This window comes from Sphaeroforma arctica (genome assembly GCF_001186125.1).
Source record: "Sphaeroforma arctica JP610 unplaced genomic scaffold supercont1.67, whole genome shotgun sequence".
NCBI classification, from domain to species: Eukaryota; class Ichthyosporea; order Ichthyophonida; genus Sphaeroforma; species Sphaeroforma arctica.
The window spans coordinates 1-12311 of NW_014040491.1; the positions used below are offsets into that span (position 1 = coordinate 1).

The window sequence follows — 12311 nt, forward strand, 5'->3', positions numbered from 1 at the left end:
GGAGGCCGTATTTCTACACCGGTGTTGACAAAATACTGTTACTATCGAATGTTCCATATATTCGCTTGCTGACCTACTAAGTAGAGTACCCGCCTCTGTGGTACGGATCGGGTCTGCGCCGTGTAGTGCCGCGGAATGGGTTAGTGCAGAGTACGAAATACCGAGAAGGACCAGGTTATCCGTCATAATCCGGTCGAGAAGCGAGTTTGGGGGTAAGCCAATGCCGCACCAGACCACGGATGAATTCGGTATGTGTTGGCTGGCCTGGATCGGAAGTATCATAGTCGGAACCAACAAGCGCGATGATTTGGGTTGAATCCATATTTGAAGGTAGTATTTCAACAGCGTGATTAGCCGGGGTATGGGGAACATCTGTTGATGTGTCAGGGACGGGTGATGGTACGGTGGTTCTTCAACATGATACAGAAAAGATCCAATTCAAACACTTATCTGTATGTGCTGCGTTGTCCATGTTGAGTACTTGTGGGCTGAAGAGCGTCATACTCATTGGTCCTAACATTGTTCGTCATCAGTCAATACTACTGGGCTCTCCTCTTTGACGATGTCAGCCATTTCTATATCATTGCCTGTCGTCGAAGAGTTCGTCGTGGAAAGCTGAGGCTGCGTATTGCTATCCATCGTGTCGGATGATTGTGTCGGGGAGACCGTTGGTATATGAAGTCGTCTGGGTTCCGCACGCGCTAATTCTTTAGCGTTTACCGGGATTCGCGGGTTAAGTGAGAAGAGGTTTGCATCATGCTTTGCTTGGTAAGTCTTTTGGAGACGGTCCGCGGTAGATTGGAGGATGTCTGCGTTAGTGGAGTTGACAAGTGAGCTCTGTAGTGCATCCATGCTGCGGGCAAGAATTTTTGGCGCTCGTTCATGTGTGCAGCGGGCCTCCCGCTTGGTGCGGAGATAGTGAATTAAAGCTGCTTTCGTTGCGTCAGGATGTTGTTGGGAGCGGGGGTCGATGTTTTCATCAAGCTGCCATTTCCACGTAAGGGCTGCATGTCGTTTCACCTGGGTGACAGAGTCGCTAGGAACACAAAGGCGGATGAAACTTGTGGAGCTTCGCGGCGATTTGGTTGAGATACCGATTTAAACGGAAAATACCAGAGAAAGTGGTGGCGATTGAGGGCTGGTTGGGCATGCCAGTATTTTTCTAATACTGATTGAGATGGGGGCTTGCCGTTAGGGAAAATTGCTCTGAAGAAGAGCCATACCGAAGTTATGTCATCCATTTCATGAAGAGTTTTGTCTGACATTGGGCGGCCCACCACTTTCGTCAAAAGGTGTTCGGGTACTGGCGGCTGCGATTGGGACTGAGAAGCTGGTGGGGTCGGGCGTTTTTTAGGGCTCGGTTTTGCAGGTTTGCCCAATTTTGAGCGGTAGCTGGGAGGCTCACTGCTGCTATTGGGCGCCTGTGACCGCGGTCTTTTCGCAGGCGGAACAGGCGGGCTTGTGGAGCCAAATCGGAAAGTGTCGGGTGTGTCTTCATCTATAGGTGCAAGGGTTTGGGATTTAAGGTCCCGAAGTTCGGATTCAAGGTTGGTTGTTTTTGCACAGAGGTTAGTGAGCATTTGGTGTATGGTTGATTTCCATTGGTCATCAGTCAAAGGCTTCTTGGAGATGGGCCCATCATTGTTCGGGGTTGTTAGAGCCGGTCCCAAAATTTGATTGAGATTGGCCTGTAGAGTACTGACCTGGGCAGAGAGGTTTGTGATAGATTTTTGTGTGTCCAATTTCTATTGGTCATTGGGTAACGAGTCGTTGGGGACGAACGTCTCAATTGGGGGTTCGGCCTGGCCCGACATTTTTCGCGGATGTGGGACTGTGGGGCTGTGGGATCCCCAAACTCCCTACTGGATATTAAATATTTATATATTTTGATTGAAAATCCAAATTTCAAGTCAACGTTTTGGTGGGGTCTGTGGGTTTTTTTTGAAAGTGGTATTCAGTTCTACACTGGGGAAAGAAATCATATGTCCAATACGTTTTAAAGATATACTATCTGTATGTGGTGTAAACTGTAATTGTAATATACTTTTGAAAGGCTGGGCCAGTAGTAGTAACATAATCTCCATGAATGTTGGTTGAGGTAGGTTATGTATACGTTTTGTAGGTTCTCAAATCATCAAGATCGAAACCTTTGCACAAAGAAAATTTATAAGGTTTGCCTTTTTTAAACCCTTGTTTACAATGTGAGCAAAGAGTACTAAATTTTTATGTAAAAAAAATATATTATTACCATCTGCTGTATAAATACTGCTTAGAATATTTGCACGAAATTTATTTTGCTTTCTAGCACTGTTGCACATATAATCGTTCATATTACTATGGGTTTTGAACGAGTTTTCGCATGAACTCTGCAATTGGGTATACCCATATGAAGCAGAGATCTTACACTGCGCCTTTAAAGGATCCATATTATCAGTATAATTTGTACACAGTTCTTGATTAATTCCATCGTAATTGGTTTTGGTAAAAGGTTTTCTATTTCATCTTCTAAAGGTGTCATTGGTATGTTACTCAAACAAGGTTGTGGTTTACATCTATTTCATAGTCATTTGTAGGTTGACCATCAATATATATTCCGTCATCATTTTTCTATTATCTTGACGTCGGCCTTGGATTGTACGGATATTGCTCCGAGATTGACGGGGTGAACGAAGTGGTTCATTTGATGATGTATTAGCATGTGGTATATCTCTAGATGTATTTTACCGTGGCTCATTGGGGTATGTATTTTGTTCCGTATCATTTGGACATGTATGGTCTGGTGGTTGTGGTGGAACTAATCGTATATGTAGTCTTTGTCTATGATATGATTGTGTATTTGCATATTGTTCACCTTTTGAACATGTCACATGCAAGGGCATGCTGCCTTGTATTATAGTTTCTTTTCATCACAGTCACGCATTCCGGTAATCGTTTACGATATACGGTATGAGATTTCGAATCTTTATTCATCAATATTTGTGAATTGTTGAGTCGATTTGACATGCATCTGGGGGATCAATTGTATGCGTGTGTGTGTTTTCACGCGTATGTTTACACACACGTATGTTAACACATACATGTGTGTACACTTACGCGTGTACACATACACGAACAAGAGTAGGGGCTAAATGAAGGTTGACAGAACCATCTGGATTTCTGCAAAATAAAGTACGCAGAGCCATAAATGATTTAAATCTTTCGTTGTATTATAATTTATAGTACACAGATATTTGTAGATGAATAGTAGTTGATGTTTGACGGCAGATGATATTGGATGTTTTGTGTACGAAAATTTAGATCCAACATATGATATCGTTGGTATAAATACTATCATAATGTAGAATTCACTGGACATTGTATGATGTGCGTACGAATATTTACATCCAACTTTTGAAACGATATTGTCGTTTCCATAAATCATATGATAATGTGCGTTTGAATTAGTTTAAAATTGAGAGGGGGGGGGGGGGCGAGCCCCCCCAACCCCCATGTTAAATGTACTACCAATTGTTACCCAAGAAATTGGCCTTTTACATTTTTACCTAATTATTTACGTTTCATACGCATACACGCCTGCCAGACATAAAAATCCCGTGCGTAACGGCTTCTGATTGGTTGAAATTGCTTATTTCGAAGGGGCCTTTTTATTAGAGTTTTCGTACCAAACGGGAATTTGGATAGGGGTCCTATTGAGTGCAGTTTCCAAAAAAAACTTTGTAGTTGATTTGTCCTAAATAAAAGCTATAACTTTTAAAAATCAAAAAGTAAACATTAAAGTTGGAACTTATACACCGTACCCCTATAACTTATTTAGCTTAGGTCAAGTCTCAAGACTCAAGAGTCAAGACTCAAATCAAAGGTCAACGACACAAAGAAATTTGTTTGAAAACAAAAAAAAAGCATAAGTTTTAAATATATTGAATATTGCGCACTGGTTTGTTTACTCAATAAATACACGTTACGCACAGTGGCGTTTTTATCCAACAATTTTTTTTCTCGTATTCTGTATGCGCTCCTCAGTGTGACTGTGAAAGTAGGCCTCTACACAAAAGTATATACTCTTTATAGAGTACAGACTAAATACATATATACTCTACTTTCTACTCTTGAGTATTTTTTAAACTACTTTAAAACAAACCCTACATTTAAAACTGTAGCGTAGGCCGTAGAGGAATAATTTGTATGTGAATATACTCTATTTTTCTCTCTATGTATACGGAAACAGTAAACACCCTTTGAGTAAAAGTTTTCAGTGAACGGCCAAACAGCAATTGTCCAGTAACATGTATGTACAATTGTACATAGCCTTGGACCACACTGTCCACAGCTTGAGAAGGCTACGAGCAGCTTGTTTTTGTTTGTTTTTAAAAAAAAAAGCAATATTGGTGGCCAGAAGGGGGGTTTTGGTGTTGTTGTTTTTTTCTTCAAAAGAACTATAATATTAAAATTAAAAACGCTCCAATAATTATATACAGTCAAATCTCTTTAACTGTCCAGGGTCCGTCCTGAGCCAAAGTGGACAATCAATGAGGTAGACAGGCTCTGGGGCAAGTAGTCCTGGTACACCCTCTATACGCTCAGGCGCTGATGATGACCTAAGCTCAAGCCGTTTCCAGTTTTTAAAAAAAGCTTTTATACTATGGCGATAAAAACAAAGCTCAGTTTTTATTACATATATGGTCCTCTGAATTTTCATGGAGGTGCTATTTCTAGGTCCACAGATTTGTCCCACATGCTCGCGGGGAATTTGACCTGCCAATAATTGGTGTAGTGGTCAAGTCTATTGGGCATGTAGTATTACTTGCTTCTTCGTATGTTGGCATGATGTTTGTTCGTCACTGACAGCTAAGCGGCTTCAGGCATATATAGCTATAATTGTGTGGAATAGTGTTGTACTTGTGTATACTGTGTAGTCTGTAGGCTCAGCCTGCAGGTCTGCCGTAATTTGTATGTGTGTTTGTGTTTGTGTAAACTATAAACGCCACTGTTTGGTAATTGTAAAAGTTGTTGGGAAAATGTGCTATCAGTTGGAACTAGGAAATGCTTCATGACATTCAATGCTAGTTTATGATCGATCGAAACAGCTGCTATAGCCCATTTCATGAGTTTTAGGTACATATTCGAAGTGCAATATTGGGGGGTTCGTTGGTCCTATATTAGCGTTGAACCCGTTTAAAAAAAAAAGGTTTATACGACATGATAATAAACATTAACGTTTAATTATAAATCAGTACACCCATAACGTATTGAGCTTGGCGCTGACCTGTTGAGCTATAACCTGTGGGACAGTATCAGAGCAAAACACTTCAGATACTTCGACTTGCTTAATTATATTTACTCATAGTCTTTCCAGGCTGTACTCCATCACAATATGTAAAATAAAGTAAAATAGTCCAAATATATATATGGGGTCACCCCTATTGAAAAGTGGACATTTAAAGAGGTAGACAGTTATAGTGGTTTGACTGTACATATATGATTTTTTACCCCCTAGCAGGCAGGCAGCCTGCAATCATAATGAGTGCCAGGCTGCCTGCCAGGCTGCCAGGCCTAGTGCCAAGCCCAGCGGGCCCCAGCCTGCCAAAGTGCCAAGTGCCAGCCCAGAGAGAAGGCCCGGGGCACCCGGCCTATAGCCCAAAGGCCCCAACTCTCAAGCCTCAGCCCCCGAGAGGCAGCAATACTATACGCGTGAATATAAACTGATAGTGGATCGTGAATTCGATATTCCATAGCCTTCTAAAATATAAAATATAAATTGAACATTCGCGGTGGGGTCGGTGATTGATTAATTGTATGACAGATCAGTGATGAGTGATTGACTGATTGACTGTGTGACAGGGTGTGTGAGAGTTGAGAGTTGAGACTGTGAGTCTACATATGACTCTGTGACTTGTGAGACTGTGAGTCTGTGAGTCTGTGAGTCTGTGACTCTGTGACTGTGACTCTGTGAGACTGAGAGAGTGTGAGTCTGCAACTCTGAACAGTATTTATCCTCTGTGCGACTGTGAGTCTGTAACTCTGTACTGTATTTAACTCAGACTGTGAGTGATGAGTCTGTGAAGTGTGATTAGTGATGAGTGATGAGTGATGACTCTGCGTTTTTTTAATCAGTCAATCACAACCTCACAGGCCATAGCAGTGTCAGTTTGGTCACTACACAGGCCATACCAGTGTCCGTTTGTCACACTGTTCACTATTAATTTGTCACACTGATCACTATTCTCGATCCGTGATATCAGTCAATCACAACCTCACAGGCCATAGCAGAGTCAGTTTGTCACACTGTTCACTATCAGTTCGTCACACTGATCACTATTCTCGATCAGTGATATAATGATATTGTCTGATTGTCATCTCTTAGCCAGGGGCCAGGGCCCAGGAGTCCAGGGCCCAGGTCGTTAAGTGTCCCTGACTCACAGTGTGAGCCGGTGAGGGGACTCTGATCAGTGATCACAGTGAACAGACACAGGGGGTGACAGACTTAAATGCTCGCACAGTTTAGCTCACAGCCTAAAAAGGTTTTTACCTGCATACCACCACGCGTGAAGTGTGAAACTGTGAACACTTTTGGGTATTTATTTTACATCTGTACGATTTTGTTTCTATTATTTTTATAAATTAATAAAAATCAGAAGGTTGAATGAGTTCAGAGTAGTAATCAACTGTTCATTCTATAAAACAATTTGACGACTGTCGCTTGTTCAAAATTGTTACAAATGTGTACACAACAGTACACATGAGATTTTCAGAGGGTACATACACATACATACACAGTCAACTGTTTCTGAGGCGTACAAGAAGTGCAGTGTTGCAAGCTAGCTGTTATAATACCTCGAATAGAAGATCTCTTCAAGTACAGAAGACTTAAAAAGGCCCTCTGTGGAACTATCAAAGCGAATCTCAAACCTCCGCCTGCGCAATTCACATACATATCTTTTTGTGATTAAAAGTGACATCATGGCGACATCAAATCAAATAGAATCTGCTGTTGTAGCACAGCTAGCCCCACATATCCCGATGACCCAAAAGCTGGCTGTAGGAGCTTTGGCAGGGGTTGTTGGTACATGTTTTATATTCCCTGTCGATGTTGTCAAGACTCGTCTGCAAGCACAGAAGCCCGATGTCAAAACGGGAAAACTTCCGTACACTGGTATTGTTCATGCTTTCAAGACGATTGTGGGAAAAGAGGGTTTCCGAAGTCTCTACAAGGGTCTTACGAGTAATCTTATAGGGGTTATGCCCGAGAAGGCTATCAAGCTAAGTGTCAACGACGGTGTGAGGGAGTTGCTAACAGATCCAGTCACAGGTAAAATTAGTATAAGCAACCAAATCATTGCTGGGGCGTCTGCAGGGTTTTTTCAGGTCAGCGCAACCAATCCGATGGAGATAGTCAAGCTACGTATGCAGTTACAGAATATGAAACCGGTTGAACAACGACTGGGCACCATACAGGTGGTAAAGAATCTCGGAGTAAAAGGGCTGTATAAAGGTATGTGTTAGTCCAGGGAGTTCTTGTTGCGTGTGTTTGTTGCTGGTTTAGACGAGCGCGTTGTCCTGTCGTACACGTATGTATGCCAAAGTCAGGGACACTATTGATATGAAATCAGGAGGCAAGCTTGGATGCAATGAATTAAATATATTGTGAACGCCAGTGTCTGATGATTTTGAGTATACTGCCTTATATGGTAACCTTTATAATACTTTTCAGTTATGGTATCGCCTATATTCATATGATATTCAGATATGATTGGTGATTTCGTCGAGATTTTCTGCCTAAAATATAGGCTATATGCTGTTGGTTTTATTCTCTTCATTCAATTTGAAGTATGGGGGTTTCAAACCGTGCACTTCGCGTCAGTGTTTCAGTGAAGGGGAAGAAGAGTGTTCAAGTGTATATAGGCACTTGTTTTGAAATTGGGATGAGCAACTTTATCTATTTTTCATCATTTATTGGTGTTTTTAAAATTTGTTCATATTTTCATGTGCTAACTCTTTGACGATTCCACTATTTGAGTTTGAGTGCTTTGGGGTGTCACTTGGTGTTCTTGTTTAAACATAGGCTATCACTGTTTTCTATGTATGCCACTTGTCGTGGTTTCAGGAATATGGTGAAGCTTGTTGCTGTGTCGTGATCTCTATAGTTCTTGTATGTCGGATCATCATGAATGTACCTAGACTATAGAGTATGGAGTTGATGGCAACCAGAGTTTGTATAAGGTACTACGATTTATCACAATGTCATTTACCAGCTCGCTCTAGAAATACTTTTGTTCAGTGCTCGCGCGGAAGCTTGATCTTTTGTCATGTCGGTACTGATATTTAAGCCGTCACACGCTATATAGAGATGCTTTCCATCTCACTTGACTAACAAGTATATGTTTCACACACGCGCCCGTTACTCTTTATGGTTTTTTCTACTATGTAGGCATACTCGTCACCTGGATGCGTGATGTGCCGTACTCGATAGTATTCTTCCCCCTATACGCCACACTCCGCGACAAGTTCGCCGATGAGAGAGGCGTAGCAGGGATCCCGCAAATTATTATGGCTGGTAACATAGCAGGTGCTGTAGCTGCATTCGCTTGTACTCCCGCCGATACGATAAAAACACGTTTCCAGTCCGAAGGCTCTTCATATAAATCAATCGGAGATTGTTTTAAGCAAACTGTAAAGAATGAAGGGGTGAAGGCGCTGTTCAAAGGGTCGGTGCCACGAATGCTGGTTACGGGACCATTGTTTGGTGTAGCTTTATTGGCTTTCGAAATGCAGAAGAGATATATCACAGGTCAACCCTTGTTTTAATTTATGACCAAAATCAATAAAATAGATTCTCTATGTTTGGGTTATCGCAAAGCAAAGACTGCTATATTAGTTGCTAATGCACTTTCTAATCCGAGATACAAGTAAAAGACGGAGTGAGCGGATACAGATGCTGGTAACAGAAGAGGGTGAATTGTTTGGAATAACTCTATATATAGGTCAACAGGTCTTTCAGGTCAGTAGGTAGGCACTTTATATTGAGGCCGTCACACTTTGTATAGAGATGCTCTACATCTCTCGTGACTAACAAGCATATGTTTCCCACACGCGCTCGTATCTCTCTATGATTTTTCCTACAATGTAGGCATACTTGTCACGATGCGCGATGTGCCGTACTCGATAGTATTCTTCCCCCTTTACGCCACGCTCCGCGACGAGTTCGCCCATGAGAGAGGCGTAGCAGGAATCTTTCAATTATTATGGCTGGTAGCATAGCAGGTGATGTAGCTGTATTCGCATGTATGCTCCCGCCGATACGATAAAAACACGCTTTCAGTCCGAAGGATCTTCGTATAAATCAATGAGATATTGTTTTAAGCAGTCTCTTACGAATGAGGGGGTGAAGGCGCTGCTCGAAGGGTCTTTGCCACGAATGCTAGTTTCCGGTCCATTTTTTTGATGTAGCTTTATTGGCGTTCGAAATGCAGAAACGATATATCACAGGTCAACCCTCGTTTTAGTATACGACTAAGGTCAATAAACTTGGTGCTCTATGTATGTGGTTATCGCGTGGTAAAGACTGCTTTACGAGCTGCCAATACACTTTCTATTACGGAATACAAGTGGAAAACGGGGAAGAGCGGATACAGATACTGACAACCAAGATATAACTGCATGGTATTCAAAAGTGCTTTCTCGCCTGCTGTACTAGCGCTATTTCACAGTGCTATATTAGGTTTAGTTTATCTGTTATTTCGAAAAGTGTTAATAGTAGATCTAGTGTACCTGTTATTTCACAAAGTGTAATAATAGATCTAGTGTACCTGTTATTTCACAAAGTGTAATAATAGATCTAGTGTACCTGTTATTGGACAAAGTGTGATAATAGATTTGATGTGCCTGTTATTTCACAAAGTGTAACAGTAGTAGATCTAGTGATAATAATAGATCTATTGTACCTGTTTTTAAAAGTATGATAATAGTGTACCTGTAGTCCTATACCGTCCTGTAGTAGGTTGGTGATCAAATACATTGACCACGTGAGTCATCACAAATTCTTGCATATTGCATAGCCTTCAGGGCTTCTTAAATGGAAACACATATTTACATATTGTGTAGTTGCACGTCCGTCGTCCAGCACAACCCACACAAGTCAGTATTTACTGTCCTGTTTTTTATAAACAGTATTTTTTTACATTGTTTTTATACATTAATTTTATTAAAAAATAATAATATTTAGCCTTCTGTCTCTATTTTTTAGAAGGTTATTTATTTAATTTATTATATTTTTTTCTATTATTCAAACTTTTAAAAACTCTCAATATTATAAATACATAGTATACATCAAGTAAAAACTTTTGAATTATAAAGTATATATACACAAGTCACAAGTCACAAGTCACACAACACGTATTCTTTTTTTAAATACATAGTTTAATTTAGAAGGCTACGTAAATAGACGCATCATGATTGACCAATTTGTTTATAAAGTTTTTGTTTTGTTTTGTTTACATAAAAAAAGTAAAAACTCCTGTTGTTGCTTGAAATAACTCATTTCCAGTACAATTGCTTAGCACACTGTATTGATTAGGCGGCAACTTTTCATTGGCATTCAACTAAACATTCATGGAGATCAAATCGATAAGAATTTTTTTAATGAACAAATTGTTTTACAGAGCCGCCGTTCGCGCTGTTTGGCATTGCGACATTTTGCACTTCCACGGCTGATAAAGCATTGCGTATCTGTTTACTCTAGTAGAACGAAGGGTTACATGCTTGACGGCGGTAATATATCAACTTAAATCATCTCAAGGTAAAGTACTACACTATATATAAATTTGTGGTAGCTTGCTTAGCTCAACTGCTGATGTGGGTTTCTATATAATATTCCATATTTCGTCTCTGCATGAAGAGGAAGCTGGTACTCGTCTTAGCCGTAAGTCATGTTATCATCATATTTGCTATTGTCCTGGACTTGAGTCTGGGCACGGGAAAGGATAACAATAGTCAGGAAATACAAGGTATGTACACATAGTCTACTCTACGTGTAGCATTTCAAGATAGATTACAAACGCATTAGTCGCCCCCTCGTTTAAAACTGTGAGAATGATTAAGCAAAGAATGAGTAGGTTCCAGGACTGAACTGTCAGTCTTGTACGAATGAATTGACACGCATTGTACATATTCTGATACGAACAAATTGGTAGATAATGTATTGATGTGCACATGACAATATACAAGAACAGGCAAACTTTTGTGTTTGACTTCATCGACCTACCTTGCACTGTCCGGGTTAAGTTCTCCGTGATATATGCATTGGGGTTCATTTAGTACTCACAAACAGTATACGATGTATGTCAAGCTCCAGACCAGTACACCATCGATCTCAAAACAACAAAACACTGCAGGTCTTGATGAATGCGCCCCGGAACTAGACGATTGCAGTCAGTATGCCGTGTGCACAAGTACTCCGACTGGCTACTCGTGCTTTTGCAACGAGGGGTATGTGGGAGACGGCAAGAACTGTATCGTCAATGCCCTGGACTTTGATGAATGTGCTGAAGGTACGGCTGTGTGTCAGACCAATTCGACGTGCAACGACGTACCCAATGACTATGAGTGCCTGTGTGATGAGGGTCTCGAGGGCGATGGAAAAATTGGCTGCACGGGTAAGTGATGTGCTTCCAATGCGCTCGTCTACGAGCAGTTGCGAACAACAATAATTAGTGTTAATTCAGTGAGACCATTTGTACTATAAACAATGCTTTTGGCCCATTAAGTGCTAGACTGCTGAATGTCACGCTTTTGAGTTGTACAACACTGTCAGCGTACGCCAGAACCAGTCACCGCTCTCGAGAATACTGTGCATTGCTTTGGATATGCCCCATACAGATTATTCTACCCACAAAAGATATTTTCAATCCATGTAGGTTTAGTACCGAATTTCTTATTCCCTCCTCTCTTCTACTGCTCTCCGCCGAATTAGACATTGACGAGTGTGCATAAGATTTGGACAGCTGCGATAGCACCATATCCTTCTGTAGAAATCTGGTACCCTCCTTTGAGTGCATGTGCAATCATGGGTACCAATCTAGTGGTCCGCACACATGTGTAGGTATGTATGTGAGTCTCAATCATTATTCAATTCAGCCGCGTGTCTATATGACCCAAAAGAAACATCAACTGTATGAAAACAGCGTGTGACAAATCAAATAGATATAAAGCTGTCTAATGCGACATAGATTGAACTAGATTTTCCATAAGCACCGTGTTTCAATTTATGTATTGGCGGACGAATACCTTCCATGAACTCGTTTAAATTGTCCGTTTTG

At 41.0% G+C, this 12311-nt stretch overlaps 1 protein-coding gene across 1 annotated transcript; it reads left to right on the forward strand.

Annotated features, from left to right (window-relative positions):
• The first annotated feature begins 6634 nt into the window (after positions 1-6634).
• On the forward strand, positions 6635-8833 carry SARC_01636 (hypothetical protein). Its single transcript, XM_014304626.1, has 2 exons — positions 6635-7489; positions 8426-8833. Exons 1-2 carry the CDS (start codon positions 6958-6960, stop codon positions 8800-8802), a joined length of 909 nt encoding a protein of 302 aa, XP_014160101.1. The 5' UTR covers positions 6635-6957; the 3' UTR covers positions 8803-8833.
• Positions 8834-12311: the final 3478 nt, after the last annotated feature.